At 37.6% G+C, this 18,100-nt stretch overlaps 1 protein-coding gene across 2 annotated transcripts; it reads left to right on the top strand.

The window, feature by feature from the left end:
• The first annotated feature begins 1,471 nt into the window (after positions 1-1,471).
• On the top strand, positions 1,472-11,417 carry LOC141789682 (kynurenine--oxoglutarate transaminase 3-like). Of its 2 annotated transcripts, none has more exons than XM_074669229.1 (14): positions 1,472-1,565; positions 2,813-2,903; positions 3,246-3,307; positions 3,660-3,804; positions 5,889-6,038; positions 6,152-6,238; positions 6,327-6,452; positions 6,549-6,669; positions 7,295-7,371; positions 7,451-7,540; positions 7,617-7,803; positions 9,691-9,764; positions 9,875-9,961; positions 10,080-11,417. In XM_074669229.1, the coding sequence occupies exons 2-14, from the start codon at positions 2,814-2,816 to the stop codon at positions 10,134-10,136; spliced, it is 1,353 nt and encodes a 450-aa protein (XP_074525330.1). In that variant the 5' UTR covers positions 1,472-1,565; position 2,813; the 3' UTR covers positions 10,137-11,417. The 2 variants fall into 2 exon arrangements, with proteins under 2 accessions (XP_074525330.1, XP_074525329.1); XM_074669228.1 differs by having other exon boundaries at positions 1,472-1,611; positions 10,080-11,415.
• The last annotated feature ends 6,683 nt before the right edge of the window (positions 11,418-18,100 follow it).

Raw genomic sequence — 18,100 nt, 5'->3', positions numbered from 1 at the left:
TATCCAATCACATTGTGTCCATTCAGTTGAGAAGGAAAAGTAACATTAAACAAACATTACACAGAACAGTGTATGTCAACAAAGAAATAAATGAATTAAAGAGAAAATCTGATAAACAAAAAAGTATCGATATCATGGTATGTTTGTCATACCCCTTGATTTTAAGTAAGGTTTTGGTTTTTCTTCTTTTCAAGTGTGGTGCTGCCCTTCTCCTTCACCTTACAAAGAATGGAGACACCTCTACACTGGATGTGCACACGCAAAAAAAGAGAGCAAAGGGATAGAATTGGTGTTATTATTGATATCATTGGCTCTTGCTTGTCAGGTTAATACATGTCCAATGTGTCACACCAGAAATGTAATTAATAAATTCCTACAGAGAAAATATCCTATTCTCTTCATTCAATTCCATCTGAGTGTGTTTTTAGCTTTATAACTGGCCTGTACAGTCCAGATCTTCAAATCTGGCAGTGTAAATTAAGTAAATTAATCTGCAGCCCCAAACTAGCCTTCAGGTTAAACATAACCATACACAACTTAACTCAGAAGTCTTCACTCTGACAAAAACAGATGCAACATTTTGAGTTGCAAGGGAAGAAATTAGGAACTAACCTCTTCAAAATGATTCCATTAGGTACTCATAATCACATATTAAAGGAAGCTTTTGATTTGTAAACATATCAAAAAACTTTTTTGTTAATGCTGAGTTAAGTGATTCACCAGTAACTAGGTCCATACTGATCCCTCATGTGTTCCCTGTTAACTTCCCAATCCTATTTGAGTGGCAGGCCTGTCCACTATCTTTGTTTGCAAATTTCTAAAGTTTAAAACCAAAGCAAACATTAATTTGAGCTCAGTTTGGAAAAATCTCAACATGGAGTCACACACTTGTATGACACTCAGCGAAATTCTGTTAATTGAAGGTTAATGTCAAGCAGTGAGGAGGTGGAAGTAACTGACTCTATTCTGGTATAGACCAACACTATCTTAACTGCAGTACATCTGTACTTACTCTTACATTTGCTAGCGGATAAGTGTGTTCACACTGACACCACAGAAATACATATAGCACTTTGATTTCTCAGGTAGTCAAAATGTTGAGAGTGGAATGTGGAACACACTGGCTACAAAGTGAAGGAGGTGGGAACAGACCATGACAGTTGTAATTAACGAATAAAAGGAGAACACCTGTGAATGGTTGTGAAGTACAATCATCATTTCTGGTAAGTGCAAAGTGGCAGTATTCGATATTATTATTAGCTTCCCTTTTCTTTTCTTTTTTTTTTACCTAGACCATTCATATTATCTATCTATCTATCTATCTATCTATCTATCTATCTATCTATCTATCTATCTATCTATCTATCTATCTATCTATCTATCTATCTATCTATCTATCTATCTATCTATCTATCTATCTATCTATCTATCTATCTATCTATTCTCAGATTCAAGTTCATTGTCTGTAACGTTTGTTTTTCCCCTCGACCGTGAAGGCAGCACTGTGACGTCATCTCCTCCCCCGGACGCTGAACTGTTCTTCAACCTGGAATAAGTAAGGACAAGTAAGTCATGCTGCGGACTCACTGACTGCTCTTCTAACGGTTCATGGTACGTGTTGTTAAAGCAGACTGACTGACTGACTGCTGGCTGCAGCTGTCATCCCTGTAACTCAAAGACCAGGTTAAAGGCACATAACAGCTCCATTTAGCAGCCATTACTAGCATTATAAAGCTAACAGTGGTGCTGTGTGCAGTCCAGCTACATGTAACATTCATGCTTCCTGCGGAACTGGGGGAAAACAAACACTGGCCAGGGTTAAATGACCTAAGGTCCGATATCGCTAGACAGTGTTTTACTCAGTTTTATTCCTTATTGTTTTTACTGTTATTATTAAGGGCTCCCTTTTGTTGTCTGCAGCAGCTTTCCCCACTGGACGACACAGCACTCTGTGTTTAATTCATGTTATGCACACAGGCGCCATCTAGTGTGCAGAATTCAAGAAGGTGAAGGGCACAGGCTACATTGATTTTGTGAAAATAACCAAAACCCAAAGGTGTCTCTTGATCCCAGATGATCAGTGGTCAGTTTTCTGCAGTGTTACGTGCCGTGTAAACATCAGCAAACTCTGCTCCTGACCAAGGAAAATGTCCTCCATTAGGGGGCGATATGAGAAAAATATGTCAGGATGTTTTTTCTCTGATTTTTTTTCCCATATTCAGACTGGTTTGACCTGTAAACAACAATTTTAGCCCAATATCTCTAATCCTGCATCATTAACTATTTTTTTAAACAAGTTTTGTTTTTATTTTCTTCACCATTTCATAACTTTAATCGACTCATGTCCTCTAATGTGTTTTTTCAATACGTCAGCTGTAAGAGTTGTTAAGTTTCTGCAGAATGTACAGAGCTTTAGCTTTATACAAGTAGCCATGTAGCCTAGACAAACTATAAACAGTCCAAATGTAGTTTAGTGAGAGGTTACTAGATATACTTTGGTTTGGTTTGGTTTGTGCACTTTGATAACACAAATGAAAACATGATTCATTGGAATATCTTACTGTTTGATGAAAGCTGGGGCTGTATGAAAATAGACCCCCAGGCTTGGACATGCTTGTTCTGTACAGATGAGTGACTTGGGAAATATCAGTTGAACCTTAACAACTGCATGCAGATTATGTTACCATGAGTCACTGAGCACCTCTCAGTATGACAGACCAATCAAATCCACGATTAAAACTAGATTTTCAGAATGCATGTTGAAGATCAACCATTTTCATGTATATTTATTTATTTATTTTCTTTTGTGCAGCATGAACACTGCAAGACAAATCCTGAGTGGCTCCAAGTTTGTTTGTCATTTAGCGAACATCAACTGCAGAAGAAGGTTTTTCACTTCACAAGTAAGTCTCTAAAACCTTTAATGCAACTTCTCATGATTTGCATCTGGTTAAACATCAGAAAACAGTGATTAGAATAACCTTGGAGACAGTGTTAGGTTCAGCACTTGTGTGTGTATGATATGTGAGATGCTGATAATAAAAGTTGATGTGTTAATGCTGCAGTGTTGGCATAGTTGTGCTGAGGAATTCCTGGAAATGACTTACTGATAAATCAAAGCAAAACAAATGAAGTACTTTGAAGTTAACAGGAAGCACTTTGACACAGGAAACATTTGTGAATATTTGATAAAACTAAAACAAACACATTTATGGTGCTTTTTTTGGTTTGTACTTGTGTTTTAGCATATAATGATGTCCCGGCACACTCACTCCAAAAGAATAGCAGGACTGGATAAGAACGTCTGGTAAGTGAAAGAATGAAACATGAATCTGTTTTGGTTTCATGAGTTCTTACACTCAGAAACAAAACCCTTTTTGTAATTTTTTGTGTAAAAGTTATTCTTACTTGAAGTCTTTCAACCATATCAGTGTTCATTTACTGTTACTGTGATTACTAAAAGTGTCTCTTTTGAAAGGAAAAGGTGAAGGTAAATGAATGTCTCCTAGCAAGGAAAAAAACCTTTAGCTGTTCTTGTAACAGGATAAACCAGCTGTCAGTCAAAGCAGGCATCAGAGAATAGAAACAGGTTTTGTGGTTATGTCATGAAGGTGTTGAATGTCAGTATTTTTCTAACGTCTGTTTCATTGGTGGTTCAGGGTGGCGTTTACTTCATTAGCAGCAGACCCATCCGTTGTGAACCTGGGCCAAGGCTTCCCAGACATCCCTCCACCTTCTTATGTCAAGGAAGCGCTCGCTAAGGCTGCGTCTGTGGACAGGATGAACCAGTACACGAGAGGCTTTGTAAGACAAATCATGGTCTACCTGCAAAACAAGCAAGCTGTGTTCAAAACCTGGTGTTAAACAGTTCAAGATACTACAAACAGAATCAAGTATCTCAGTTAAGCATGTTCAAAAGCTCTGTTACACTGCATCGCTAAAGGTCTTCCTAATTTTTTGTTAATTTGGAAAAGGCAAAGCATTATAATTAAGGAAGATGATTCATATCTTTAGTCCCAGTGCAGATAATAAAGAAGACATGGGACCATTACCACTGACAAAATACCCAAACATACTGGGTTAGACTTCAGCTCCTGCTCAGTCCTTAAAGGGGGCATATCATGCTGATCCGTGATTTAATACTTACATATAATATAATCAATTTGAAAACAAGACCTTTCACCCCCTGAATTTTCAAAACATGAGATATTGTATTATTTCTGATATCCTAGAACAAGATTTAATGCCTCTGAAAATAGGTCATTGCCAGTAGGCCGTGAGTTTTCAACCTTCGTGATGACATGAGGATCCTTTCTTTTTATTGGAGTAATCTGATAAAGCAGCTCCTCCTCTGTGATGTCAGTTAGTCACACAACCACCACCGAGGGATACACCCACCAAGAGCAGAGTATGAACGTATAAACTATACATGTTACAGTACCGGTTTGACTCACCACACTGAAGTGTCCTGAGATGATCTGTGTCCAGGTGGATTTTCTTCCTCCTGAGCTGCAGAACCGTCCGGGTCTGACTCGGGGTCCAATACAAAATACCTAGATTTCTATATTTTTTATGCAATAACAGTAATGGTTCATGCAGCTTTTATCTTCTTATAAATATGTGCTCTGTTTTGAAATTTTTTACAAGCACCTTGTTGTAATGCGGTCCATCTGCCACATGGTGGCTGTAGCCCAGCTGAAAGTGGTTTGCTCACAGCTCTTCAATAACAAGGAAAAAACTTTGTGCCAGGTTCTAGTGAGGTTGTTGTTGTATTGTCAAAACTGGAGAAAACTCTTCTGGGCAAGACATCTGTTGGCTGAGAGTACAGTTTGTTCAAACATTACACCTTACAGACTTCTTTGGTAGCTCTTCATGAAAATAGTTGACTCAAATCAAAATATTTGGACATGAATTATGGTTGACTACCAACCTAAGTTTATGATCTATTCCAAAATATTGGATTACTCTTGAAGGAGAAGATCGAAAAACACCACGTACTTTAATTTTAACTTTATCTTGAAACCAGTCAGGGATTCGATCCCAGTCCTTGAGCACTGAGTCCCACATTGGTCCTGTGGTCGAAAAAGCCGGCGGGGGTTGTGTTAGGAGGCTCATTCTGTGTCCAACTGTGAAAAAACACCATGCAGAATCGGAAATAAAACACCAAAAATGGAAAAAGCCAAAAGAATAAGATTCATATTGGCCACAGGCATTTTACTGGTCAATTGTCACCTGTTACAATTTGCTGAGTGGTTGAATACCTCCCACCCCCGTGCAGACATAAGGAGGTAGAGCTCCATTCAATGACTGTGCAGAGCTGTTGTAGGTCAGTTAGATATAGATTAGTAAGTTATGGAAAAGTTGACATTTAAACTAGCTTTGTGTTTGTTTTTTTTTATAGTGAATAATGACTGACATGTTCTCGAGTTATTTGGAAGATATTTATGTTGTGCTGAGGGTCAATTGTTATTGAATGAAAAACAGCTTTCAGATGCCCTACAGACACTGTTTGGTTACATCACATTAAAACCTGGGGTTGTTAAAAACTATTGATAAAATAATGTTAAAATAATGATAAATGTTAACATGAGATAAAAGTCAGATAAACAAATTGATTTTTTTTAACCGTTAAACAGTTATTTGAATATTCAAAAATTACGACTCATCCTTCTGAGGTATTATTTTCCTATTATCTCATAAATTTGGACTATGCTCACCTATTGGCTTAAACTTACGATCTTTTACAAAATCTTTGTTTATAGCTTCTGACATAAGCGCAAATTCTTAAATAAGAATAATTAAATAAAGCATGAACTTCAATGTTATATAGAAATGAGTTATTCTGTTTTTGTCATATTTAAAAGTTGTTTTACATTTCTGTTTGTAAGGGTCATCCACCTTTGGTAAAAGCCCTTTCCCAGGTTTACGGGAAGGTCTGTGGGCGACAGATTGACCCCTTAAAAGAGATCCTGGTCACAGTGGGAGGCTATGGCTCTTTATTCAGCACCATGCAGGGACTGGTGGAAGAGGGAGACGAGGTAAGGGCATTTGCCTTTTGCACTGCAGAGGTGTTCATTCACACAGACAGAGCATTCACAAATATGATCTTTGATTTTGAATGGGATTCATTATGTGATGTTTTTTCCTGCAGGTCATCATAATCGAGCCTTTTTTTGATTGCTATGTACCCATGGTGCGGATGGCAGGGGCCAAGCCTGTGTTGATACCGTTACGCCTTGTAAGTTTAACTAATGCTTGTGACATACACAGTGTTTACTAAACATACTGCAGGAGGAGAAAACTGCTTTCTACTGCAAAAATTTCAGAAGCCTGGGAAGAAGCAGACAATCACAAGTGCCGACTGGTTTCTAGACCCAGACGAGCTTTCCAGTAAATTCAACTCCAAAACAAAAGCTATCATCATCAACACCCCAAACAATCCTATCGGAAAGGTTAGTATGAACCACGCTCATCACTTATTGTTAAACGTGCTCATTTGACCTGACAGAGAACAAGTGCTCTCAGTGGATCCTGTCCTCTTCCTGCAGATTTTCACCAGAGACGAGCTACAGATGATCGCTGACCTCTGCATCAAACACGACACGCTGTGTTTCAGTGACGAGGTTTATGAATGGCTTGTCTACAGGGGACACCAACATATCAAAATCGGTTTGTTTATTACCTCTGCGTTCTTTCTCCACAGGGATTCAGTGGTTATCTGTGTGACAGGAGCTGCTGTGTTTTTATGCTCCTGTAGCTTCTCAGACGTATGGATTAAACCATCTAAAGCAGGCATGTCCTGCCCCTAGCTTATGTCCTACAATACATTTATTATGGCAATGTCAGGCTCCAAACCCCATGTTTAAAAACTGTGATTTTTTCCCCAAAGACCCATGTTTTACAGTTTACATAAATAGTAATGAAGTTTTTAAGAAAAAGATTTAATATTCAAATCCCAACATAAAACAAAAAATAACAAAAATGTAAAGAAGCAGGTCCATTGTGGTGTGTGGATATCAGAATTGCAGAAATTGCTTTTTTGTTACTGCTACTTCTTCAAAAAGTCTAAAATAGAAAGTACAAAATAAGGAATTTTAAGATTTGACAAATTATAAAGTATTCAAACATAAGCGATTATAAAATGAAAGATATAGGATATATTCTTATGGTCATATGGGTATAACCTCTCTCTTCTTTTTACCTGGCTTTGGTAAAGATGTGCACTGTGTGTTCTGTGGTCTGAGTTACTGGCAGAAAAACTTTAACACCCTGTCTTATTTCACTTCACCTACAGCCACTCTTCCTGGAATGTGGGACAGAACCATCACAATCGGCAGTGCAGGGAAAACATTTAGTGTCACTGGATGGAAGGTAAGAAATGTGTAAATTTAGGTCACTTATTGCATTACTTCATATTTATCTCTAACACATTATGTCTTTGGTTTTGTAGCTGGGTTGGTCTGTCGGCCCTGAGCACCTGATAAAGCACCTTCAGACCGTCATGCAGAACACTCTGTACACCTGCCCGACTCCTCTACAGGTGAGTTTGGGTGAAGTGTGTTTGTTCAAGTCTGAAGTCTGTTTTTAGTCTAATTAATCTCACTGTGGTTCATCAGGAGGCTGTGGCACAAGGTTTGCTCCTGAACTTTGAGCTGATGGGTCAGCCCGAGTGTTACTTCTCCTCGCTGGCAGAGGAGCTGGAGGCTAAGAGGGACCGCATGGCTGCCATCGTGCAGGGAGCTGGGATGACTCCTGTGATCCCTGAGGGAGGATACTTCATGCTGGTGGATGTGACATCTCTCAGTGAGTTGCTGAACTAACTGAACCAGTAACATGAAGAATTTGAGACATGAGGAACATTGTTATTTTTATCAGTTTTTCATTGATGTTTTGTGCTTCTTTAAGTCACATTTAAACCTTCTTGGAGTCCCTTTGACAGGAGACTCAACAGATGTGTCCAATTTCCAATTTTTCAATTTAAATCTCTGCTTAGTTTAGTACTGCAGCAAGGTAGCTGACAACAATTTTGAATAAAGAGTAAATTATAGTTTGAAATGACTTAAAAAGTAATAGATGGTTAAGATTTATAAAGCAGCAATTGGCTCATAACTGCACTGTACAAAAATAGAAAAATAAGTTTTACAAGATGGTCTTTGTCATGGGAAATAACATTCTTTCTCACTGACTCAGAACTATCTTATCAAAACAAATAGTAAGATTTAAGCTTCTACAGTGTGGAACCACATAAACCAAACATGTGGCTGGATTAGTGGTGTCATGTTCTCATACAAAAAGGTTACTTTGGTCTGACATCGTACATTCTTGTGAGAAAGTTATGTAACTAGACCAGTGTGATCATTTTTTTTACCTTCGCATATTTAATAAAGAATTTATTCTATTAGATTTTCACTTTTACAACTCATACAAACAGACTCAAAAGTAAACCTATAAAATAAAGTAATGATAGAAAATATATTCATAAAGACACATACACATATGCATGTCTGTGCATAAACATGTAGTAATAAAACAAAAAAAAACGTTGTAAAAGTAAATTGATGAAGACATGATACAGATTAATGTAAAGCTGAAATATACAATTTGCAATTAATAATACTTATAAAATTATGTTAATAATTGAAAATTAAAACCTTTATCCTGATTGGGAAAGACCACCTGAAGTTCTAGATTTTGGGTTAAACTTTTCACATATTGCATAAGTGGTTACCAGGTTTTATAAAAACTTTTACAGGTACCTTTGAGGGTCCATTTGATTCTTTTCAGCTTGAGGATGATCATCAAATCTCTCAGCCAGTGGTTGTGTGATGGAGGTCTTACATCTTTACATTTAAAGGGTACACATCATGCTGATCCCTGATTTAATACTTACATATAATATAATAAAGTTGAAAACAAGACCTTTCACCCCCTGAATTTTCAAAAAATGAGATATTGTATTTTTTCTGATATCCTAGAACGAGATTTGATGCCTCTGAAAATAGGTCATTGACATTTGGCTGCGAGATTTCGACCTTCGTGACCACACGAGGATCCTTTCTTTTTATTGGAGTAATCTGATAAAGCAGCTCCTCCTCTGTGATGTCAGTTAGTCACACAACCGCCACCGAGGGATACACCCACCAAGAGCCGAGTATAAATAAAGCTCCCTACTAGTTCTGGCTAACTTGACTGAGTGCTAACATAGTGACAAACTGACGGTAGAGGGGATCTTTAGACTACACTTTCAGCATGATGGATAAAACAGACAGAGAAAAGTGAAGGAGCAGGATGGAGCCCTGTTATAGAAATAGTTTATTGGTGAAGTCTGCCTATATTTCCACGTATAAACTATACATGTTACAGTACCGCTTTGACTCACCACACTGAAGCGTCCTGAGATGATCTGTGTCGAGGTGGATTTTCTTCCTCCTGAGCTGCAGAACCGTCCGGGTCTGCAGCTGAAGTGGCATGATGACGGTGCCCCCTGTTGTTCAGCAGTTTTAGGACAGCTTCCCAGGTGTGTGACAGCATGTAGGCCCTCTCAACCAAACCTCTGTAAATTAGCTGACAGACAAGTCACAACAAATCAAGGTAAAAAGAAAAATCACACTGATCTCGTCACATGAACTGTTTAACTATAACATACAGTGCCCTACATGTGAATAATCATCTCAGCTCTCTTCATCACAGATCAGGACCTCTCACATATGGTCGACGATGACGCCTATGATTACAAGTTTGTGAAATGGATGATTAAAGAAAAGGTAGTGTACTGAACTTCGTTAAATGTTTTCCTAAAATATGAGACCATTCTTGTTTAGCTGCACTTACATCACAGGTCTTCTGTTCTTGATAATAATATCATCATAAACAGAAACTGGCAGCCATCCCAGTCACAGCGTTTGTTGGAGATGAGTCCAAGAAGCAGTTTGAGAGATATATTCGCCTCTGTTTCATCAAGGTAAGGACAAACTTACCAGATACAAACAAAAACTCAGAATAACTGATATGAACCTATTAAAAAATGCAATTTTCTCTGGTAAACTGTTTTTATAACCTTCAGTTCTTTACCTCTACAGCAAGATAGCACTCTGGATGCTGCAGAAGAAATCTTAAAAAACTGGAGGAAGATTTAATGGATCATGGTGCACGACAGGACAAGTCTTCCCTTAAACTGTAGTGCTGGGGTTTGATTGATGCACAGTGAGATTATATTTTTGTCCCTGACCCTTTCTTTCATTCCCGATGCTGAACTGTCAAAACTGATTACTTTTTAAGATGAGTTTTTTTTTTTACATGGGTTTAACAATAAATGCTAAAACCACTGAACTTACATGGAACATTTACTGAGCTTTAGAGTATATCACAGTATTCACATCGTTTACTCACTCTCTCACAGATGTACACATACAGGCTCTTAATTCCTAATGTATTCACACACAGATACCACAACTCAGACTGGAAACTTGAATAACTGAAGGTTTGACCTCCAATGTCTTGACAGGCTAACAGGCCTCTCAACCTAATGAGCCTTTTATTTCTATAGGTACAAAGGTTTGCAATCAATGAATGAAGATATGTCATAACTTTTCAATAAATCCGTGATTCATACGCACAGTCAGGGGTTCAACTTCAGCTGGTGTTGAGTTTGTAATCAGTCAGACAGTTTCTGCTGTTTAGACTTTGTGATAGTTTTGGTGAATTACAAAAAGGTTTGCCTTTATTGTGGTCAAAAAACAGATATGCTGCTGATATTTGATGTGAATTTAATAAGATGATAATTTTTCATTAAAAATCATCAATTTGTTACCTGGCTGGTCACTTGTCAAACCTGTTCCGATGTTTTTGTTATACTTGCTTAACACACAACCAACTCTACTGCTATGCTCTATGCTATATAAATAATCACTTCAAACACACACACGTACAAACATATGATAAGTGAGCTGTATATACTAAAAAATGCATGTTGAAGCCAAGAAGCTTTCTTTACAGAGAAACCAATCTATCACTGCACTTTAGGGGGTTATGGGTAAGATAAAACTTAAGGCTGTGACCTATAAGGAAGTCTGGGTATTGTGTGTTAGGTGTAGTATCTTTTTTCAGTTTAGTGTACAGATGTATTATTTGAAAATGTAAGATAGTTTTAAATTGCTTGGGTGTGTGATTTATGTAAATGAGAACATGTTTTTGCTTGCTCTGTAAATGATCTGACACATGACCAAGTCATTGCTACAGTTAGCATCATGTCACAGTTGGATAAAGGTCAGTCCTTTTCTCCTGCCCAGAATTAGCCTTGATTTAAAAACACTGAATAAAATGTCATGTTTTTCAATGAGTCATAACTGACAGAACAATACATTAATACAAATGTATACATCATATGGTTCACAAATTAGACAAGATTAGACTAACAAAATCACCTACAGTCACCTGCCTGGTTAAATTTTCCTGTGAGAAGCAATATCACGTTTAATAATAATAATAAATTAAACAAAGTTATTTACACAAAATATGTTTTAATGCGTTTCATGCATTCTTGATATTAGTTATTTTTGATAAGCTTTGTCCCGCAGTGATTTACTCACAGGACAGCATGTAAAAGCGTGGTTTGTACTTCTCTTTTGTTTTAGTGTTTCATCTTGTTCATGGAACAATGTTTAGACAAGTTATTCATACCTCATGTTCGCTTAGCTGCTGACAACAGACCTATGTAACAGACATACACATGAATGACTTTTGTGTTCCACAGGTGACAAACTCTTGCAGCAAAGATGTCCTCCTCCTTTTCTCTGTGATTTTTTTGTTAAAAAAAAAAAAAAAAAAGACACTTTAGCCACTTTAGATTATTTTTTTTTCTTCTTTCAATCATTGGTACAGAAGGACACCTGGCAACAATCCACCATTGTAGCTAGCAGGTTGTTTCCCGCCGGAGCGCAAACCGAATGTGACGTTGTTAGAGAACGCCGCCGATTGCGCAGTGCGGGCGCGAGACACGTTTCATTCTCAAGCTAGCGCCAATGGCTAGCACCCTTTCCATGTGGTGGAAAGTTCTAGAAAACGCAAGCAAACCCAGTTGCACAGGAAAGCCCCAGTCATTGACAGGCGACTACATTTCAAACACTTCTCTTCAGTGAATCGTTCTAAGAGCTTTGGTCCGTCTCAACATGAAGCTGTTGGCCAAACCAGGTAAAGTAGTGACATCCAGTTAGTTTTGAGTTCCTGTCTGTTAGCTGATACAGCATTAGTATCCACAAAGTTCATTCAGAGTACATTTCAAATTAGCCAGCTTAATAACGCCAACACATTTCACCAGCTTAACACTTTGATCGTTGTTTGTAGTGATGTTAGACAAAGGGGTCAAATGTAGTTGAATATTTTGTTCTTTAGCATCAAGTCACAACGCTACTTCCAGAGTTTATGTTACACTTCAATGTATTTATGCATATTTAGATTGTTGCTGTATTACTTTAGGACTTATCAGTACAACAGATGAATGAGGTAGTAATGAAATATTTTGTTGGGAATAATGAAATTAAAAACAGAATAAATGTACAGTGCTTATCAAATCTAGTAGACCACTCGTCATAAAACCAATAAAAAAACAGAACCATGAAGGGCTTTAATTCAGACTTTTTCTTTTTCACCAAATCCTATTCACTCAAACTGAATTGATGTTTTTGTTCCCTAATTTAAACTATCACACTGGAACTCTATGAGAAGTCAGAAATTTGTTGAGCAGTATATCTCTTTGTGCTGCCGTTAGACACAAAGCAGCTTATTTCAAATCTCTGGACTAATTAAGGGGAAAATAATTTTAGTGAAATAAGGTTTATTCAAGATTCTTGTGAAACATGAACGTAGTTCTATTTTGTGATGTCCAAACAGCTAACTTTTATTGTTATAATAATAATAATAATGATAATAATAACAATAATAATAATAATAATAATATTGTTTTTATTTAAATATTTTGTCACAAATCTTGTGGTATGGTAGATATCATACCATGTCACTGGAGAAAAACACAGGTTTTGTATTAAACTCAGTATCTTGGACTTCTTGACTAGAAGTAGTTTAACTGAATTTCTGTCTTTGTATTATCTTGACCAACTAAACTCCAGGTAGACAATGATTATCATCAAGGTGGTTGTGGCTGTCTTAAACCGAGACTTTCTTCCTCAGGCTCTGCTGATCTTCACATGAATGAGAGAAAGAAATAACATTTCACCCTGCAACAAACCGAGGGATCCTGTGTTTCTGATTTGAGAAGGTAGGATATCGTAGAGAAATTGAAAGGCAGCACCATCAGTTACTTTATTTTACCACTACAGCTGCGAACTCCTAACATGAAAACCATGCTTCGTAAAGCCTTCCGACTTGTTTGGTACAGCTTAATAACTCCATATGGATTTGCGTGTGATTCTGACACTGTCGCATAATTATGGAGGTGAGGAAATCACTCTGGCTTTGGACCAACTGGCTGAAAAAATTAAATAGTCATACCTAATCAGGTTTCCAAACAGGGCTGTACAAATGGTGGTGCTAGTGGCTTTTTTCCAGCAGTTTTCAGTCGTTATAGTAAATAAGTCCCTTAAATATTTTTAACATTTTATTTCAGTGTTGTTGGAGCTGTGCCCCACTTGTAAGAGCTCCTTTACACCACTAGGGAGAGACAAAGGTCAAGATTGAGAATATACTCAACAGTGCATGTAGCACTTATAGAGTTATAGATAAATTTTCAACAGTAATGCAAAACAAAAACAAACAAAAAGGTTTGGAAATTTTATTCATTTGTTTTTATATTGTGACTTGAGTATTGATATTTCATCCATCACACTTTCCCCACCATAGACATAGAGGGAACCAAAAACGTTGATATAAATGTTGAAACTGTGCAGGTTTGAATTCTGATGTAAGCTGTCTTGTAAGGGAAAAAGTAAACTAAAAAAATGCAATTTCGCTAAATGTGTTGTGACCTACTGTAATGATTGAGCCATGAAAACATTGAGGATTTTTACTGAAGTCATGCAGGCTGATGGACAGTCAGATTATGTGATCATCTGTCATTAATTTAAGCCACCATCACTTCTCAGGAGTAGACAAAACACCTACCTGCTTATGTTCACATAGATTCAGCATTTGGACTGTTTAGACTGACATATGTTTCAAACAGTATGGGCCACAACAAATATGGACTCTTTTTCTGGTAACCTCTCTTTTGTAAAATTAAGGGACAAAACTTCACAAACAATGACTTTTACATTTACTTCAGACTTTGAACAACTTCATTACTCATGAGATTCAACCTCATGATTTTAAAAGTGATCACATTACATTTCAAGCTGGCTGTTTACGTTCAATAACCATGAGTCTGAGGACACAGCTCAGGGTCAGGGCCAGGGCTCGGTTACAGAAATGTGTATGAAGCGGTAGCTGATCTCAGTCCAGGCAGACGGGCGTCTGTCTTTTCACTTGTTATGTACAAACCTGCAGTCTTGTGCCCGTGACATATAATTATCCTACATGTATGCATGTGTTCACACAGTTGTCAGGTGTGTAAGTCAATGAGGAGGTCTGAAAGGGCACCATCTTCTGACCATCTTCTATATTTATAAATCTCCTGTATCTTTCTATTTGAAACCAAATGTAGCAGATTTTACGGTCGCTGATCGTCTCTACATAGATTTTTGGAGGAATAACTTATGTGCTTTGTGCCGTTTAGAGTGAATTTACCACAAGAGGACACCCAGCACCATAAATGTATGATTCCAAACATAGGTCACGTGAATTTGTTGTAATTTAGTAATGTAGTAATGCATAAACTGGTGCTGGGAAAACAACAACTGCAGTCAGAATCAGGATGGGATTAATGCGTTGGCTGCTGTTGTCAGACATGTGTAGTATGCAGTTAACCAGATCCCATGTGGATTAAATGTCTGTCTGCATAATACCATCATAATTTATGTTAATTGTGAATATTGTGCCAATAATCTAATGTCAAAATCCTGTTTGAGAGAGGATTTAGGTTATTGTTGCTCCAAAATGAGACCTGGTGTATTTTGTGCAGCCTCTAGGGGGCGATGTTGATCATATTTTGTAATGAAACATAGCTGAGCATGTGAGCGGCCTTCCTGCTCTCTGATCAAACTTTGTCACAAAGCCTCAAGTGAAAAGCTGGAAACCGTTTTTCCTTCACTGTGCTTGTTTTTGAATGTATTGTGAAAGTTTCAATGTAATTAGGTGAATAGTTGAACGATGGCTCAAACACTGAAAAATGTACACAAGGATCAATTTGTCACACTGCCATAAAACTCGAGCACTCACAGGACAAATGTTAGAAAATAGTGGATAAACAAAAGCAGCACAGGCAGATGTATTTCCACTTTAGAGGTTGTTATATCAAGGACAATGCTTCATCAACTCAACACAGCTCATGAAAAGACTCTTGAACTCTTAATTATCCGCCTCTTATGAGATCTCTTAACTCCACCCTGTGATTCAGAGTTTCAGCCAGAGGGAAACTGAAGTTTTAAGCCAAAGCGGAGGTAAAATCAAATTGTAGCAACGACACAGAGAGTGAAGTGTGTGAAAGTTACCAGAGCCTGGCAGATCTATGACTAATAACAATAGTTGTGGCGAAAAGTCAACTCAGATCCGGTGACCTTTATTGAGTATTTCGAGTGAAAATGGATTTTCCCTCTTTGTTCTTTTTTAAACTACTTTTATTTTATTTTAATCCAACCTTTATTTAACCAGGAGAAAATGCTTACTGAGATTAGAAATCTCTTTTTTTCAAGAATGTCGTGGCCAAGACAGCTGCAGTGAACTGAGTTTTAGATACACATCATAACGGTCATACAAGATATGTGGAGAGTGCACTGGTTTTACACAGGACAGTACTCAAGAAGCTGCTCTTATGAATAAAAAACTTTAAAAAAAGAGTGAACATTAGACATGCCAATTTCCTTAATTTTGAGGGATCGGTGATCGGCCCATCCTTGCATGTGAAACTGATCTTATAAACTTCCAGGAAGGTCTGACAGCCAGCCTTTGTTGCTTTTTGCTCTGAGACCTAAAACCCAGGACACTTTATTGGTTGTTTAAGTAAAAACATAAAGATTTTATTGATTCACAGGTATTGTTCAATGATTTTCAGTAAATAAGATTGGAACGTTGAAGGTATTTCCTGTCAGTTATAAAAATAGGTATTGGCCCAAATCAGTATCGACAGGTCAGGCTTTTTAAAGATCGGTGATTGGCCAGAAAATTGTGATCAGTGCACCTAGAAATGGGTACCTTTCACATTTGAAACGATGCGGTACAGATACCCGGTACCTGGCAATCGGTACCGGTACACAATGGTACCAATTTTGGGTACTTGTTTGTGTTTATGTGGTAAAAAACATCAATTTGTTTAATAATAAAACACATATTTTTTCAACTTGACATATTTATTCTTCAATATATAACCTTGAAAAGCTGTGTTCATGTCCAGCTTGGAAAATTGCCTACTCCTCCACTCTCTCACAGTCACAAGGATGTATTTACATGGTACCTTTTGATTCTACAGAATTTGGTCGGTACCTATAAAAGTACCTAATTTGGTACCCATCATGCACCCCTAGTAAACATCATAAATTGCTAACTATCTGGAGTGCAAACCACTGCTTCAACACTAAACTATGTCCCAGTCGGCTGGACAAAGTTTGTCATGACACCTTTTCCAAATAACCCCAAAAATTGATCTTATATTAGCAAATGATGCATATCCTCATACCAATAAATCTATACACATATCCACACTGGCCCTGAAAACTCAACCAATTCATATATGTTGGCTGGAGAATTTGGCAAAACGCCATTTTCATAAATCAGTCACAATTAAGTAGGTCTCTTCATCCAATTAAGGAAAACAATAGTATAGAGCTGCATTTAGAAATGTTCAATTAAGCCACAAGTAGATTTTTATTAACAGAAGGTTAAAGGTTAAAGGACTCGAGGGGATCAAATCCACAAATCAGCAAACAACAATCACAGAAACATTTCGACCAGATTAAGTCTGCAGAATTTGCACAATCCGTCCATTGTTACTGGGACATAAATATCTGTGAGAATTTGCGGGGTGTGCCACCACAACCCCAAACGATGTCCGCTCTCTCGCAGGCCATATGGCAGTGTGTGCCCAGCTCTTATTGCCAGCCTCGGCTCTGCGCACACAGGCTAACAGCTTGGTGGACACATAATTAATTTGCTTAGGCGTCTGCCATTTATTTTCCAACCTACATTTTGTTAATTGGACAGAGGAGGTTAAAATCAAATGAGCTTCTCCGGGTATGTTAAGGCTACTAATTGCACGGAATTTACAAGATAGTTGCTGCTTGTGGGAATACAAAGTCAGGGGAAGAATGCAGCAAAAACGTCATCTGTTTTTGTCCTAATGGTTTCATTAGTTCTTGTGCTGAATTCCTTTGAGGGTTGGTGACAGTGCTGCTTGTAAATTATCACTGCTTGAAAGAAATGATGAGGAAATAAAGCAAACATATCTTTTCCTCCGTCAGACATGCCTCACATGGGTTGTATTGCTTACATTGTGTGTTTCTGTTGTCCTGGGTTGTTTACAGCATAATGGAACCTGACACCCACCCCCAACCCACCCCCCCATGTGTCACCCCCCCAACCCACTTTCTCTGTTGCATCATTTGTGCTGCTATTTAATCCACCAAGCAATAACTGTCTCCTGTTGGATCTGACTTGGAATATGAATTTAATCAAGTTAATTGACTAGTAAATGCAAGTGTTGTTATGAGGCAAATATGCAGCATGAATCTGGATGATGCCTGCTTCTTTTTGTATTTAGTAAACATCAAAAGATGATGATGAAAGTTGTTTAAATGATCACAGAGATAGAAAACTAATTAGAAATCCTGAATATGAAATAGCTCTCTCATTGTGTTACGTTTTCATTTAAAACACTTTCCTTCATACTGAATAATTAGAAATGGCAGTGCACTCAGATAGCAAATAATTAGCTGAAGGAGATAAGAAGCATTTAGGAATGTTACATAAAACAATGCTCAGTGTATTAGATGCTCTTTCT

This window comes from Halichoeres trimaculatus, unplaced genomic scaffold (assembly GCF_033239565.1).
Source record: "Halichoeres trimaculatus isolate MK-OKI-2021-1 unplaced genomic scaffold, fHalTri1.1 fHalTri1_scaffold_4, whole genome shotgun sequence".
Lineage (NCBI taxonomy): Eukaryota > Metazoa > Chordata > Actinopteri > Labriformes > Labridae > Halichoeres > Halichoeres trimaculatus.
This window is presented reverse-complemented; position numbering and strand designations above follow the sequence as displayed.